The 15989-nt window shown below is 42.0% G+C and overlaps 2 protein-coding genes across 46 annotated transcripts in view; one reads left to right on the forward strand and one right to left on the reverse strand.

Moving 5' to 3' along the window:
- Window positions 1-15989, reverse strand: part of LOC143270231 (uncharacterized) — a 52744-nt gene that overhangs the window by 25671 nt on the left and 11084 nt on the right. For 19 of the 23 annotated variants that reach the window (XR_013047314.1, XR_013047315.1, XR_013047309.1 and 16 more), the window contains exon 3: window positions 3746-3949. The exons of 2 other annotated variants lie outside the window; for them this stretch is intronic. The gene's annotated coding sequence lies outside the window, so the exon portion shown is untranslated. Of the gene's footprint in view, window positions 1-407; window positions 548-3745; window positions 3950-15989 lie in introns of those variants that run through there. 2 more of the 23 variants (XM_076559395.1, XM_076559397.1) reach the window with 2 other exon arrangements.
- LOC143270230 (uncharacterized) lies at window positions 501-11733 on the forward strand. Of its 23 annotated transcripts, none has more exons than XR_013047286.1 (9): window positions 575-818; window positions 3800-3991; window positions 4743-4818; window positions 5219-5319; window positions 7605-7817; window positions 7979-8146; window positions 9867-10214; window positions 10808-10942; window positions 11338-11733. XR_013047286.1 is itself a non-coding variant. In XM_076559393.1 (4 exons), exons 1-4 carry the CDS (start codon window positions 605-607, stop codon window positions 5238-5240), a joined length of 504 nt encoding a protein of 167 aa, XP_076415508.1. In that variant the 5' UTR covers window positions 575-604; the 3' UTR covers window positions 5241-5353. The 23 variants fall into 23 exon arrangements, 1 of the variants encoding a protein (XP_076415508.1); XR_013047294.1 differs by having other exon boundaries at window positions 583-818; window positions 4743-5066; window positions 7602-7817; XR_013047299.1 differs by having other exon boundaries at window positions 614-818; window positions 4743-5066.

Consider the following 15989-nt stretch of genomic DNA (forward strand, 5'->3'; position numbering starts at 1 on the left):
GGACACCGCTTTTGAGACAGGAAATATTGCCAATAAAAGGAGGTTGTATGAACTGCTGGAACCCATCTAGTGATCTCTTGCGTGCTAGACAATAGGTTGTCTCTAGAGTTGTGCCTTCATGGTGAAGGCACTGGAAAGGCTGAGCAATGAGGAGGGCAAGTTCAAAGGCTGCCCAAGCTACAGACAGAATTCAAGAACAACTGGATAATTCAGGGAGACTGTCTCAAAAACAACAACAAAATGGTCAGGAGTATAGCTGAGTGGTACAAGGCTAACACAAGGCTGCAGGTTCAAAACCCAGTATCCAGGGGAGGCAGGAATGTTTGCACTGAGGTTTATTCCTAGCCCCCTATACATGCATTCTGTATCATTAACAACAAATACTTTCAGCCGGTGGTGGCGCGCACCTTTAATCCCAGCACTCGGGAGGCAGAGGCAGGCAGATCTCTGTGAGTTCGAGGCCAACCTGAGTTGATCGCCAGCTTTCTCGCCGGGCTACCGGTCTCCGGAGAAGGGAGGTCACTTGGCCCTGCGACCGGGCTGAGGGCCTCGAAAGCACGCGCAGAGGGCGGCGGTTAGGGTCGCCTTGGAGAGCCCCGATTGGATGCGGGCAGGAGGAGGCTTGTGCGTGCATCCAGCCCCGGGAAGGAGAGGGGAGCGCTGGAGCTCGGTGGCGTTTCCCCCCCGCCGAGACGCTGGTGCCACCAGACCCAGGGGCCCCCGCTTATCTGGCTCTGGGAGCCAACGGCAGGTCACGAGGCTTTTGTGTTTGCCGTCCGAGCTGAAAGTGCAGGAGGTGTTTAGAAACGAAGTAACAGGTGGGACTTGGAGAATTTTTTTTTTTTTGTTTTCTGTTTCCGTAGAGACCTACTCTGAATAAGGCAGCAATGCATGGTGGGACGTGTAGTTTACCGGGCCTCCACTTTTCTTTAGCCAAAGTGAAGGTGGACCGACGAAATTGTGTTTAGTGGGCACACACACCCCGCCCCCGCCCACATTTTTGTTATACGGAATTTAGAAATCATTTCAGAATGAGTGTTAGTGAGGTCTTGTTTTGAAAAAAAAAGTTAAAAACGTGTATTTACGAAGAAACGTTACTTTAAGGAGAAATTGAAATTGTTGTTTTGCCTGCTTGTATGTCTGTGTGAGGGTGTTGCGTCCTCTGGAACTAGAATACAAACAGTTGTTTGTGGCTGTGTGGCGTCTGGGAATTGACCCCGAGTCCTCTGGAAGAGCAGTAAGTCGGTGCTTTTAACAGCTGAGCCATTGAGTTCTTTATACTGTTTTTTTTTTTTTAATAAAGATTTATTTATTTATGTATCTTATGTATATGAGTGCTCCATTTGCATGATGGAGAGGGCATCAGACAGAAGAGGGCATCGGCTCCGGATCCAGATGGTTGAGAGCCACCATGTGGGTGCTGGGAGTTGAACTCAGGACCTCTGGAAGAGCAGACAGTGCCCTTAACCACTGAGCCATCTCTCCAGCCCTATACTGTTGATTTCTAATTTTTTTTTCATGTTTAATCATATTGTCATAAGAGTAGTTTGTTTAAATTGTGTTTTGTAGTTTGAACAGTTCCAGTAGGATTTTTTTTGTGAGACACACTGCCCTCCTGTGGTCAGAATAAGGTAGCTGTTTTGGAAAACTGCTAGTCTACATTGTGCTTGTGTAAAAGAATATAATATGGTATGCCTCCCTTGGATCCTTCCCACCTTAAAGAGTTTTCCTCACTTTTCCTTAGTAAATCTACACTTGCTGTGGTTTTAAAAAAAATAAAGAATTGTAATAGTTTAGTATTTTTGCTCAGAAATATTTTGATTTTTCTTCTCTGGTTTTTCTAGTGTATGTATATATTTTTCTCATTTTTAAAATAACTTATTTAAATTTATTTTATGTACATTGGTGTGGAGTTGTCAGATCCCCTGGAACTGGAGTTACAGACAGTTGTGAGCTGCTATATGGGTGCTGGGAATTGAACCCGGGTCCTCTGGAAGAGCAGCCAGTGCTCTTAACCACTGAGCCATCTCTCCAGCCCTCATTCTTTATATTTATGTTTATAATTATATTTTGGCGTAAAAAATTAAAAATTTTATAATAAATAATTTTTGTATTTTTACTGGGTGGCTGTTGCACACGCCTTTAATCTCAAAGGCAGAAGGATCTTTGTGAATTAGAGGTCAGCATGTTCTACAGAGTGAGTTCTGGGACAGCCAGGGCTACACAGAGAAACCCTGTCTTGAAAAATGAAAACAAGGAGGCAGAGCCAGGCGGATCTCTGTGAGTTCGAGGCCAGCCTGGACTACCAAGTGAGTCCCAGGAAAGGCGCAAAGCTACACAGAGAAACCCTGTCTCGAAAAACCAAAAAAAAAAAAAGAAAAAAAAAAAAAAGAAAAAGAAAAAGAAAAATGAAAACAAAACAACAACAAAAGGATATATGTATTTTGGCCTAAGTCTGTATTTCTTCCATAGAAGGACTTGAATCGTTCCTTTAACTGATTTACTGGATACCTTATTTAAGCAAGTGCCATTTCAACCTCTTCATTATAATGTAACAGGCCTCGTATCGCTCAGTGGTAGATACCAAGTGTGCTCAAGAGTCTGAATTAAGTTCCTAGTCCTGTCAAAGAAGCAGATCTAAAAATACCAACAACAGGAAACGTCACAGCTTATAACCCTGGGCTTTGGTTATAGAAAGGATAGAGTTTTAAAAGAATTTATCAGTTAATTTTAGTGTGTTGTCCTTCAAATTTTTCTTTGTATCTTTTCATTGTGGTAATAACCACTAAGTTTAGTTAATGAAGTGTGTTGATGACACTTCAGATTTAAAGTACATATATATGTATTGAGGTTCTAGTAAGGTGAAGATTGCTTTGTTTTCTTTTTTTGGTTTTTCGAGACAGGGTTTCTCTTGTAGCTTTGCCTCTTTGCTGGAACTCGCTTTGGAGACCAGGCTGGCCTCGAACTAACAGAGATCCACCTGGCTCTGCCTCCCAGTGCTGGGATTAAAGGCGTGAGCCACCACCGCCCGGCTATGACTCAAATTTTTGATTTGAGATTTGAGATCTAGGACCCTCTTAGATCTTGAGTATCAGTATCGGTAACACTACATTGCAGTGTTCGTATGTATATGGTGATACTGGTGATTGAACTCGGGTTTCTGAGCCTTTTAGGCAAATGCCCTAGCACTGAATTGTAGCATGAATCTTAAAAGTTCTTATTAATAAAATCAAACCTGGAGCCAAGTATTGGGGTGAATGCTGGAAGGTCAGAGAGACAGAACAAGCCACAGCTAACCTCACCTGGCCAACTTCTCAGCTGGTCTTGTTTCCTCAGACTGGAAGCCTCTGTGTCCTCACATCCAAATGGCTCTCAGCTGAACTGCTGCTAGAAGCCTGAAAGCTTAACCAGCCAAATGCTTCTAGTTTCTGGTCCTCACGCCTTATATACCTTTCTACTTTCTACCATCATTCCCTGGGATAAAAGGCGTGAGTCACCATGCTTGGCTGTACCCTTGAACAGATGGATTTCTGCCTCTGGATTAAAGGTGTGTGCTACCACTGCCTATCCTCTATGTTTAATATTGTGGCTGTTCTGTCTCTGACCCCAGATAAGTTTAGTAGGGTGCACAATATTTCGGGGAACACAATACCACCACACTGAATGAAATCCCAGCCTCTTTTTTTTTTTTAAGTCACATACTGAATATAATTTTAATGTCAAATTATGTACTTTGACTATGTACCTCTGTGAGCCTTTTCTTCATCCTGGGTCTATGTTTGTTTTTTCCTTGTTTTAGGCAGTGAGTTCCTTCGGGGTTACTCCTGCAGTAGGTGGACTATCATCTGGGACAGCTGGGGAAGCCTCGACAGCCCTCAGTTCAGCAGCCCAGGTAGCTTTGCAGTCTCTCTCTCACGCAATAGCTTCAGCCGAGCAACAGCTACAGGTGCTGCAAGAGAAACAGCAGCAGCTTTTGAAGCTTCAGCAACAGGTTGGAGACTATTTGGCTCTTTGTTCATGCTGTCTCTAAACTTCAAAAGCTGAAAAGTACTGTAAAAATGACCATTATTTTCATAAAGGAAGTAGGTTGTTCAATCTGAGCTAATCGTTTGCAACAGAAAATTGAGGTAAAGTCTTTGTGATATGTTTAAATGTATTAAACTTATATGAATGCATTTTTAATACATGATTGAAAGAAAATGATACTTTTTGTTGAGTCTTGAAGTTAATTCTATTTTATGTTTAAAAACTCTTGGAGAAACATTGTAAAGTTACCAGTTACAATTTTCATGGAATAGAGAATATAGGACATTAAAAAGACCAATTATATTAATTCAATTCTAAGTATAGCAATAATGATAATATGGTTTATAGATTTAATTGCTGACTAAATGCAAACTTTGCAAATTGCTCTTGAGAACTTAGGTCAGTCAGCATTGATTTATTTTTGGTTCATTTTGTTTTTAGCAGAACTTGGTTTTATTATTTACATTTAATTGTTCTGCTTACTTTTCATCTTTTGCTCCATTTCTAGTTCCCTAACGTACAGGAAATTTGTAGACAGCATTTCAAGACGTGTCCTCGTGAGGCAGGGCTTCCTGTGCTGTTGAGTCCAGTTTCATCTTCATGTAACGAGGATCTAGTTGATCCTGTCTAACTTCATTATATGGAATCATAGAGTGTTCCTCACAACGTAGGTAGTCAGGATTCTTCTATAGGTGTTGCCTTTGTTTCTTTTACAGAAAGCAAAGCTGGAAGCCAAGTTGCACCAGACAACAGCTGCAGCAGCTGCAGCATCAGCATCAGCATCAGCAGCAGGTCCTGTTCACAACTCTGTGCCTTCCAACCCAGTGGCTGCCCCTGGATTTTTCATCCATCCATTTGATGTTATTCCACCTACTCCAAAAACAACACCACTTTTTATGACTCCACCACTCACTCCGCCCAACGAAGCAGTTTCTGTTGTGATTAATGCCGAGCTTGCACAGCTTTTTCCAGGCTCAGTCATTGATCCCCCAGCAGTGAATCTTGCTGCACATAACAAAAATTCCAACAAGTCTAGAATGGTAAATGGTGTTTTCAATAGATAATAACTTTTCTTTTATAACATATTTCAAAATGTGTATCAGGAAATGAGACTAGTTAGTTTAATGCTATGGTTAGATGGTTTTTTAGAGCAAGAGTAGTATCAGTACATTTACATTGTTTTCTTTTGTAGAATCCACTTGGTTCTGGTCTAGCCCTTGCAATTTCTCATGCCTCACATTTTTCTTCAGCCTCCACCTCACCAGTCCATTATTATAGAGCAAATGCATTCAGGTAATCTTTGCATTTTTCAAGTTATTTTTTTCTTTCCTAAATCTGTTGGCCCTTTTATGACTTATTGCAAACAAATTACATTTGCTACCAAGAATAAGAGCCATGGAAGGTGCAAGTTGTATAGGTTGGCTAATTACATTGAAAAAGTGAGACTATTCTATCTAAATCTTGCCTATTGAAATATGAATGATACAAACAGTCTGCTTGAACTGTAGTAGTTGCTCAGTTACCATTATGCCAGAAATAAGGCTGTAAGGTAGTGTCCTGAAGCTAGCATTATATCTACATTTCTGTCATGCAGTATTTCAGAAATCTGTAATTGGTGTGGGAGTATGCATATTTACAAATAAATCTTAGCTATCTTTTACCTTCTAATTCTATTCAGTTTTATACTAAAGCAACAGCAAAATTTTAATATCCTTAGGAGGAAAATGGACATATTATATCTGTGCTTTTCATTATATTAATAATTGAATCTTATTTGCTTTAGAAGAGGGAATTTAAAGCTTATAACATTCTCTTGGTATTTTCTGCACATTTAATTATTAATTGGTAGGAGCTTTGGTGCTAATAACATAGAGGGAAAATTGTTGCTCTGTATGGGTACAGTTGTTTATACTGTACATGAACACAACTGCATCCTACGAGCCTGTGAGGAAGTGAACTAGACTTTTATTTATTGTTTCGGAAACTCTTGGAAATTGCCTTTTCTTTTAATATAGTTCTGTCAAATCAGCACTATTCCTGTACATCTTAGTCATTTTTTTTCTCTGCAGAGTGTAGATGGTAAAGATTGCTAAACTGCCCCTCATACCAATTCAATGAAAAAGAATTATGGTATTATTAATGATTTGCATTTCACTTCAGTAAAGGGATTTGCTTTTGTTGTGTATAAGACCAGAAATAGAAATCTGTTCTCAAGTTTTCTGATATGGTGCTGACCTAGAAAGACAGTGCTTGCTCTATTTATTCTGGGGCAGCCACTTGAGTTGTCTGTATCTTCTGGAGGCCTTGAGGCATTTTTAAAAAGCTTTCTTTTTAATTTGTGTAGTGTGCACGTCTGTCTGCATGAGTTTGTGAATGGATATGTGTGTGTGTGTGTGTGTGTGTGTGTGTGTTTGCATGCATGGTGTCTGTCTTATCTGGCTTTGTGCACATGAGTTCAGGTGCCCACAGAGGGTGGAGGAGTTGGATTTCCCTGGAACCAGAGTTAGAGTTGGTTGTGAGCAAGGAGCCTGATGTGGGTGCTGAGAATCAAATATGGCTCCTGAAAGAGCAGTATGTGCTCTTTTTTTTTATTTTGAGACAGGGTTTCTCTGTGTAGTAGTCCTGGCTGTCCTGAAACTCATTTTGTAGACCAGGCTGACCTCGGATTTAGAGATCACCTGCCTCTGCCTCCCCAGTGCTGGGATCAAAGGTGTGCGCCACCACCACCCAGCCTATGATTTATATTTTTTGATGGTACTGTTACTGTGTAATTTCAACCATGCTTTACCACATATTAAACCCAGTGTATTAGACTCTTGGCCCAGAAGTTAACAAGACTCTTACAAATGAAATTACATCTTGGTATAGCTAATCTATCTAGTGGAGAAACTAAGACAGAAAATGTTCTGTGTCTGAATAAAAGACAGGTACTTTATTAGATATACCTTTTAATGTATTCGCTGACTTAGTTGTTAAACTATAATGTTTGAAATAAATATGAGAATTTACTCTAGCTGAGTGCTTTCGAATTAACTGTCTTAAAATTTTTGACCTCAGGCTTTCAAAACTCTAGCATGTAGTGAGTAGTTGTTCCAGCTTTGACCCGGAAGTACTACCTGCATTGAGGCTTCTGGTAACTGTCATGCCTACGAGCTGGGATATGCTGGCTCTCTTGGTTCCTGGTAATCCTGGTTGTTGGATGGTAGATGAAACAGAGTTCTCCAGAGAACACCGCTGGGCTGCATTTCACCTCTCCCGGACCCTGTAACCTATCCTTTTACCTGTTGTAAATAAAACCCCCAAATAAACCTCCCTTTTAACTACATGGAGTTGCCTTAATAGTTCCATCATCACTAGCAGATTTTTGTTGAGAGGTCAAATCTTGAGCCTTGACATACTAAGCAACTAAGAGATTTTATGAATAAGTATTGATAAAGCTATTTTTACTTATCTACTTATTTATAGTTTAATAACTTGAATTTTTTTATGAAGAATTGCTTAATCTGTTTTTGAGTATATAATTTGGTTATTTGATCCCTATTTTGGTGGGTCACTTACTTCTTTTTCCTTCATAGAAGCCAGGAGATTTATGACCTTGGATTCTGGAAGACCTATACTATTGACGGATGTACTGATTCCCACTTGTGGAGACTTGGCCTCCTTATCAATTGACATATGGACGTTAGGAGAAGAAATGGATGGGAGGCGTTTGGTAGTGGCAACTGATATAAGCACCCATTCACTTAAGTCTTCATGACTTAATACCACCACCTGTGTGCAGATTCATGAAGGTAAAGAACTTCAGGAAAGTAAATGTGTATATTTTTCATGTTTCTTAGTAATACATTGACATATAGTTGAAGAAGTAAATCTGTATTTTTCCAAATATATAGCTCAGATTTTTTTTATTGTATCACATACGTGTTTGCTTATTTTTAACTCTTCATTTCAGATAACTGTCATTAGGATTTTACTATGGACATACCTATATCTTGCCTTGGGAAAGTAAACTGAAGTTGATGCATGATTCTCTAAGAGGTGAAGGCGAGTCTGCCAACCAGCCAGAAATTGACCAGCATTTAGCAATGATGGTTGCTTTACAAGAAGATATACAGTGCAGGTTAGTAAAAAATTGTTCATATATTATTAAATTATTTCTGTATCTACCTAGAAGGGAGAAAAGGAGTGTTCCCCTTGTTCTGAATTCTCTCCAACATAGATTGTTATTAGTGTTTTTGATCATAGCCATTCTGACAGGTATAAGGTGGTATCTTAGAGTCGTTTTGATTTGCATTTCCCTGATGACAAAGGGTGTTGAGCATTTCCTTAAATGTCTTTCAGCCATTTGAGATTCTTCTTTTGAGAATTCTCTGTTTAGCTCTATAGCCCATTTTTTAATTGGATTGTTCAGTATTTTGATGTCTAGTTTCTTGAGTTCTTCATATACTTTGGAGATCAATCCTCTGTCAGATGTGGGGTTGGTGAAGATCTTTTCACATTCTGTTGGCTGTCTTTTTGTCTTATTGACTGTGTCTTTTGCCCTGCAAAAGCTTCTCAATTTCGAGAGGTCCCATTTATTAATTGTTATTCTCAGTGTCTGTGCTACTGGTGTTATATTTAGGAAGTGATCTCCTGTGCCAATGTGTTTAAGAGTACTTCCTACTTTCTCTTCTGTCAGGTTCAAAGTAACTGGATTTATGTTGAGGTCTTTGATCCACTTGGATTTGAGTTTTGTGCATGGTGACAGATATGGATCTATACAAATTCATAGAGACAGAAAGATAAGACGTTATCTCAAGATGGAGAAGAAAGGAATATAGAGCAGTGATTTCTTAAGTACAGAGTTTCTGTTTTGTGTGATGGAAAAGCCCTACAAATGGACAGTAGTATCAGGACATAATATGAATGTAATAAATCATATCATAAATATAGTTATTGAATGAATACTGGGAATGTAATCAATGAATATCACAAATGTAATTAATATGAGTGTAATAATGAATATCATGAGTGTAATTAATATCTTGAATGTAATTCATGCCTCTGAATTGTGAACTTAAAAATGGTTACAGTTGCAAATATTATGTTCATTAAAAAAAAATAAGGTGGAATGTAATCACCATACATTATATGTGTGTATGAAATTGAAGACAGCGATGTTGTAAAATAGAAAGTGGTGATGGGGTCATGGGCCTATGAGGATGCTGGACTAAAGTCTATCAAATTGTGCAGACAGGCAAATTGTATACTCTGTGAATTATTTGTCAATAAGGATTTTATAAAACCTTAAAAAGCCGGGCGGTGGTGGCGCACGCCTTTAATCCCAGCACTCGGGAGGCAGAGGCAGGCGGATCTTTGTGAGTTCGAGGCCAGCCTGGGCTACCAAGTGAGTTCCAGGAAAGGCGCAAAGCTACACAGAGAAACCCTGTCTCGAAAAACCAAAAAAAAAAAAAAAAAAAAAAAAACCTTAAAAAAAAAGGGAAAGGAGCAAAGGTACATTACAGCAGGATTGAAAGCATGAGAGTATTGTTAGCTAACTCGTATCATTTATTAATATTTGTCAACAGTAGTTTTGGTGTTTTGTTTTCTTTAAGACAGGGTCTTTATTTGTAGCTCTGAGGGACCTTGAATTGACTGTGTGGACCAGGCTGTCCTCCAGCCACAGATTGCTGCCCCCCTTTGCCTCTAGGGTAGGGGGATTAAAGGTGTTCTCCACAGTACCTGGCCCAACAATAATTCTTCATAGTAGTTGTACTTTAATGTATTTTAAGAGATGTGCTTTTCAGTGTGTAGCTCCAGAAGAAGACTGAAGGAATGACTTCATTTATTTTTACTCACAGATATAACTTAGCCTGTCATCGTCTGGAAGCTCTTTTGCAGAGCATTGATCTTCCTCCTCTCAACAGTGCAAACAATGCGCAGTACTTCTTGCGAAAAACCAGACAAAGCAGTTGAGGAAGACAGTAGGGTTTTTTCTGCTTATCAAGATTGTATTCGGCTACAGCTTCAACTAAATCTGGCTCATAATGCAGTGCAGAGGCTCAAAGTAGCCATAGGTGCAAGTCGGAAGACACTGAGCGAAACATCAGTTCCAGAAGACTTGATTCAGACATCGTCCACAGAGCAGTTACGCACCATTGTCAGATACTTACTGGACACATTGCTCAGCCTGCTTCACTCTTCCAGTGGTTTGTATTTGCTCAGTGACTTACTGAGACTAATTCATTATGTCTCTGTTGCTTGTTTTAGGTACATGGTATTAGCTTTCTGAGTTTTTTTTTTTTTTTTTTAATGAGTGTATGGTGCTGGGGATTGAATTGATAGTTCATACATGCTAGGCATGTGCTCTTTACTGGCCTCTATTCCCAGACACTATTTTCTAGAAATTTTAATTTGATATCCTGTTTAATATGTTTATGAAATTTTTGTGAACTTATTTATTTTCTCCTTAAAGATGGGTGGCCTTGAAGGTTGCTACCATTGAGCATTGATCTATGGGGTTGTTGGATCGCAGCTGTAAATCTCACCAATTTCCCACTTCTCATGGGCCAGCCGTGGTCCACCACCAACTCCTTTAACTCAGTTTTTCGTTATACCTCGTGGTTATGGGATTGTCGGAGGGGACAAATTCTCCGGTGTCTTCTGCCAATCTTCAGGAGCCCAACACCCCGACCCTCACCCTCCCACCCCGCCCACCTCCTCAAATCCCTTCCTTCTCCTGTGGCACTGTTCTCCGTTCTCCTTGGCATCTGCCCGGACACGGACCTTACTACTTCGACAGCGGTTCTCTGGACAGTCCAAGGCTTGCTGCATCGAGAGCCTCCTCCAAGCAATCCATTTTCCCCAACCACTGTCAGATGATGTCCGGGCTGCTCCCATCTCCGGCCATGTCCAGGTTGCCCACGAGAAGGAAAAGGTATCCTTCCCCCTTGCCGGCTATTCAACCAAAACTTTCTGAGGATCTTAAACATCTATGGAACTTGGTGTGACACTGGATTTACAAAGCTCAGAGATCCGTGCCACATGGAGCTCCCATTTGGAGGGGTAGGTGGACGGGGGTAGGGGTGGGGTGGGGAGGCGTGACTGTGACAGAAACTACAGAGGCAAAAAAAGATACCAACAAAGGGGCTTCTGTTCTGCCTTGGAGGGGCATCAAGAAGGACTGAGAGGCTTTTGCACAGGACTTCTTTCTAGTCTTGGTAACAGCTTCCTATTCCTGCACCCACCTTACCTCCTGTGCCCAATTCTCTGCCTCTCCCAGGGTCTTTCTCACATAACCTTTTCTCCAGCTCGCCCTGCCCCTTCCCACAGGTGATCCCCACAGCCTTGCTGAGTCTGCTCCTCCGGTGCTCCATCGCGGAGGCTAAGGCACGCCTGGCTGCAGCTCCTTCCGTCTGCGAGGCTGTCAGGAGCGCCCTCTCTGGGCCGGGTCAGAAACGCACCACCCGAGCCCTTGGAGACCCTACAGCCTGGAGTGCACTGAATTGACGATTCTGGGACCTCGAAGGGGCAGAGCCGTGGTCCACTCCCACGAGGACTTGTGCCAACAATACACGTGGTGGTGGGACAAATCCAGTTTCGGGGAGTGGGGTGGGGGGAGCACTAACAACCCAGGATCGGGGAAGAGTCCCGCTCTCAGCCGGATCATTTCCACTTTTACTGGCATCTTCTGATCTCAGAAATAAAACTAAATGTCTTGCTTTGGAACCTAACCTTGCAAAAAGTCAGTTATCACAAACAAGGAAAATGGGGGCACCAGGTAATTTCGGGCAAGAGAGAAGGTACTATTCATTAAAGAAAGACAATCCCAATGAGACAAGATCCTTCTGACTAGAATGAATGCCACATCCACTTAAGAGACCAGTGAGCAGAGGGCTTTGACTGCATCCTCTCCCTGTGTTTGAAGAAAGAGCAAAGGAACTCTGGATGTGCTGGGGACCCTTTGGTGGTGGGATCCAAAGAACACTAGAAACTTGTCTGTACAGCTTTAGACTTCAGCTACCACGGGTTTTGATAAATAAAGGCACCTGGATTCATCCCAGGTGCAGTCTCAGTACCTGCAGCCACGACTCTTACGGCAGAGATCTGGCTCCCCCTTGTGGCAGAGAAATAGCCGATTAAGAGATACCCCAGGACCTCCCCTATAGAGAGAGTTAAGGAACGTTCATTGCTAGAATTATTTTGGGATATTAGAGGGGAAGTCAAGAATCAAGGAAAGTTTTGGAACAAATGAGGTTAAAATGAGGCAAATAAAACCTGAGACTGTTTTGAAGGCTTAAGTGGTTCTGTGGAGTGAACAACAGGGGGTTAGGTCCTTTTAGGGGATTCTGGGCTCTAGGCAGAGCTAAAATAGTTCAGAAATTTGTTAGAATTGGGTAAGGCACGGCGGTACGTGACTCTAATCCCCTCATTTTCGAGGATGCAGTAGGAGATTGTGAATCGGAGGCTACATGTCAAGAGCGATCTCTCCTAAAGAATTATTGAGACAAATGGTCTACAACCAGCCTCCACACTGCTAGCACTCTGGAGAAAGCAGACATCCGAGGAGATGAAAACAACTAGAACAGGCAGCCATGATGCTGAAATGTTGATGGGGGGGTGAGGGGGTGGATGGGTGGGTGGGTGGGGTGGATGGGTGGGTGGGTGGGGCTGACCATTGGGTTGAAGAAGATAAAGGCATGTGATCTCTTGGGCACCCATTTGCTGCATCAAAACCAGGAGGATTTAGGGTAGGCGACAGTTGGATACTGAACACACTGGAAGTCTAATATATTGAAAATGGAACTCACGACCATTCTTCCCGGTCAGCTAGTTGTTATTTTCACAACTTAGGTGGAACTGGGTTTAGACAGGCTAGCATGGGTCTTGAATCTGTCAAAGAGCTGGGTCCTCTGCAAGAACCACGGAGCCTGTAAGAGCTGGGCAGCGGTGGCCCACGCCTTTAATCCCAGCACTTGAGAGGCAGAGTCAGGCAGATCTCAGTGAGTTTGAGGCCAGCCTGGTCTATAGAGAGAGTTACAGAACAGCCAGAGCTGTTACACAGAGAAACCCTGCCTCAAACAACAACAACAACAATCAAAGCAAAAGAGTAGGGTTTGGGAGATGGCTCAGTGGTTAAGATCACTGGCTGCTCTTGCAGAGGACCTGGGCTGAGTTCCAGCACCCACATGGTGGCTCACAACTGCCTGTAACTCCAGTTCCAGGGGATCTGATGCCCTCTTCTGACTCTCTTGGGCACACATGTGGTACACAGACATTCATGCAGACAAAATATCTATACACATAAAATAAATTTTAAAAAAAGATGCTAAGGATAGAGGAGAAAGGGTAAATGGGGTTTAGTTACTACTATTACAGCTTTTGTGAGCACTATGAAATAAAAAGTGTATTAAAAAATAAAATTCCTGCCAGGCAGTGGTGGTGCATGCTTTTAATCCCAGCACTTGGGATGCAGAGGCAGGTGGATCAGTGAGTTCAAAGTCAGCTTGGTCTACAGAGTGAGTTCCAGGATGGCCAGGGCTATGCAGAGAAACTTTGTTTCGAAAAAACCGAAACAAAAACAGAATTCCCGATTATAATAGCATGTCATGTGTGGGAAGGCTAAATGAATTTAAATATTCTAAAGGCCCTGGATTATGCGTAAGAGGATAAATGTTCGATTGACCTAACACTCTGAGCAGTGTGTATAGTGCATTCTAGAAGACACCCAGGGCTGGTGAGATGGCTCAGCAGGTAAAGGCACTTGCTGCCAAGCCTAGTGACCTGAGTTTGAATCCCAGGAGAGAGCACAGGCATGAAGAACTGGATCCGGGGTCAAGAGCTCTTGTTGTTCTTGCAGAGGACCCAGGTTCAGTTCCCAGCACCCACACGGCAGCTCACCATCTCTAACTCCAGTTCCAGGGATCCGATGCCCTGTTCTGACTCCTTGGCACCAGGCAGGCGTGTGGTACACACACATACAGGCAGACAAAACACTTGTACACATAGAAAGAGCTAAATCTAAAAAAAAAAATACTAAAAAAAGAGAGCTGACTATCAAGTTGTCCCTTGACTTCCATGTAGGCCACAGTGCAAGTACACGTACACACACACACACACACACACACACACACACACACAAATACACACATCACATCACATCACACAGACACATACAAGAAACAGACAAACAAGGCTAGAGAGATGGCTCATAGGTTAAGAGCACTGACTGTTCTTCCTCAGAGGTCCTGAGTTCAATCCACATTGAATCACAACCATCTATAATGGGATCTGATGCAGTCTTCTAGCCTGCAGGCATACACGCAGGCAGAACACTGTACATAACAAACAATAAACAAATGTAATTTGTAGAAAGGCATTTAGTAGGTGTAGCTTAATAGCAGGATGCTTGGCCAGCATGTGTGAGGCCCTGGGCTTGACACTCTCAGCACTGGGGGAAAGATATAAAGACATATATATGGTTTACTATGCTGCCATCTATTCCTTCAGCATGGCCACTTCATTGTGACACAGTGACATGAAAGCAACCATAGACACTAGGCAAGTGGACCGAATGGACACGGAGACTGTATTTATATCACTTGTACAGTATGTCTTGTTTTTGCGCACATGCGGACTGTTTTAACTATTGTAACTTTTCTATGTAATGCTATGGATTAAACTCAACTGCATGCATGCTAGGGACCTGCACTATGAATGAGCTGTAGGCATCCCTAGCATGGTGGTTAAATATTTAAGACACAAAGAATATCTTTTCTGGACATACTAGGCCACTTGATCAAGAAAAGAACTTTATTTTGGCTCTGAGTTGAAGCAGTGTTGACAGGTCACATCTGGTGACAGACCTTTTGCTGGTAGAGTCCAGATGTGGAACAGGGAGGATGTCACATGGCAAGAGACAGGGAGTTTATGTGTATGGATTTTCATTTTTATCTCTTCTTCTTCTGAGGCTACCAGTCTTCAACCATGGGGGCTCCACTTGCATAATTTTCTGCCTATGCCCCCTGAAAGGCCCCACTTTTAAACACAGTAGTTGAAGTCGGGCTAGTGGTGCTCACGTGCTCTCCCAGCATTTGGTTGATGGATGGAGGCAATAGGATTCAGAAGATCAAGACCAGCTTTGGCTACCTAGCAAATTTAAGGCCAGACTGGGCTACATGAGACCTGCCTCGAAAATATGAAATAAATAAAATGATAAACATTGTAGTTGAATTAAATTCCTATTCTCCTGATGGTTCACCATGGGATGAAATTTCACCCCACGAACCCTTAAGGGACACACTGACATCATATTTAAATGACAGGGCCTATAAAGGTCCTTGTGAGGGCTGGAGGCAGCACACTGGTGAGGTACTGAGTTCAGTACCCAGCACCCATGTTGTGTGGTTCACAAACATCTGTTAACTGCAGATCACCTCTAGCACCCTCACTGTGGCACTGCACTCATACACACATTCACATCATTTAAAATAGTAATAAAAACAAATCTTGAAAGGTTCGTGTTAAAGTGCACATAAATGTTTTAGGAAACCGAAGGGATATCTCGTTCCTAATTCTTCACCAGGACTCCAGGCTGGTCTACAGCTAACACCTGCCACATAGCATGTGCTCAATGTACAAGCCAGAGCTCTTTATAATTAAAACCCTTGTAGAAATTGCATAGTGCTTCACGAAGCACGCACACCGTATTTATTTAACTATTTCTTTTTTAGTGGGCTTCCCAAGAATATTAATTGTACTGCCCCTATAGACAGAAAATACTGTGGGGGGAAAAGACTTGGTCTTCTGAAATGGTGCCTACCAGTCAGTGGTTCTTTAGTGTTCCTATATGAAAAGAATAATTTTGATCACATGAATTGATCATATCAATATTGTTTGCACTGTGTTGACTTGATAAGATGGTGTGGTGATACACGACTACTCTAAACTTGGCAGTGAGATTGTAGATCCTCTAAGGCCACTGC

Source organism: Peromyscus maniculatus, chromosome 22, assembly GCF_049852395.1.
Source record: "Peromyscus maniculatus bairdii isolate BWxNUB_F1_BW_parent chromosome 22, HU_Pman_BW_mat_3.1, whole genome shotgun sequence".
Lineage (NCBI taxonomy): Eukaryota > Metazoa > Chordata > Mammalia > Rodentia > Cricetidae > Peromyscus > Peromyscus maniculatus.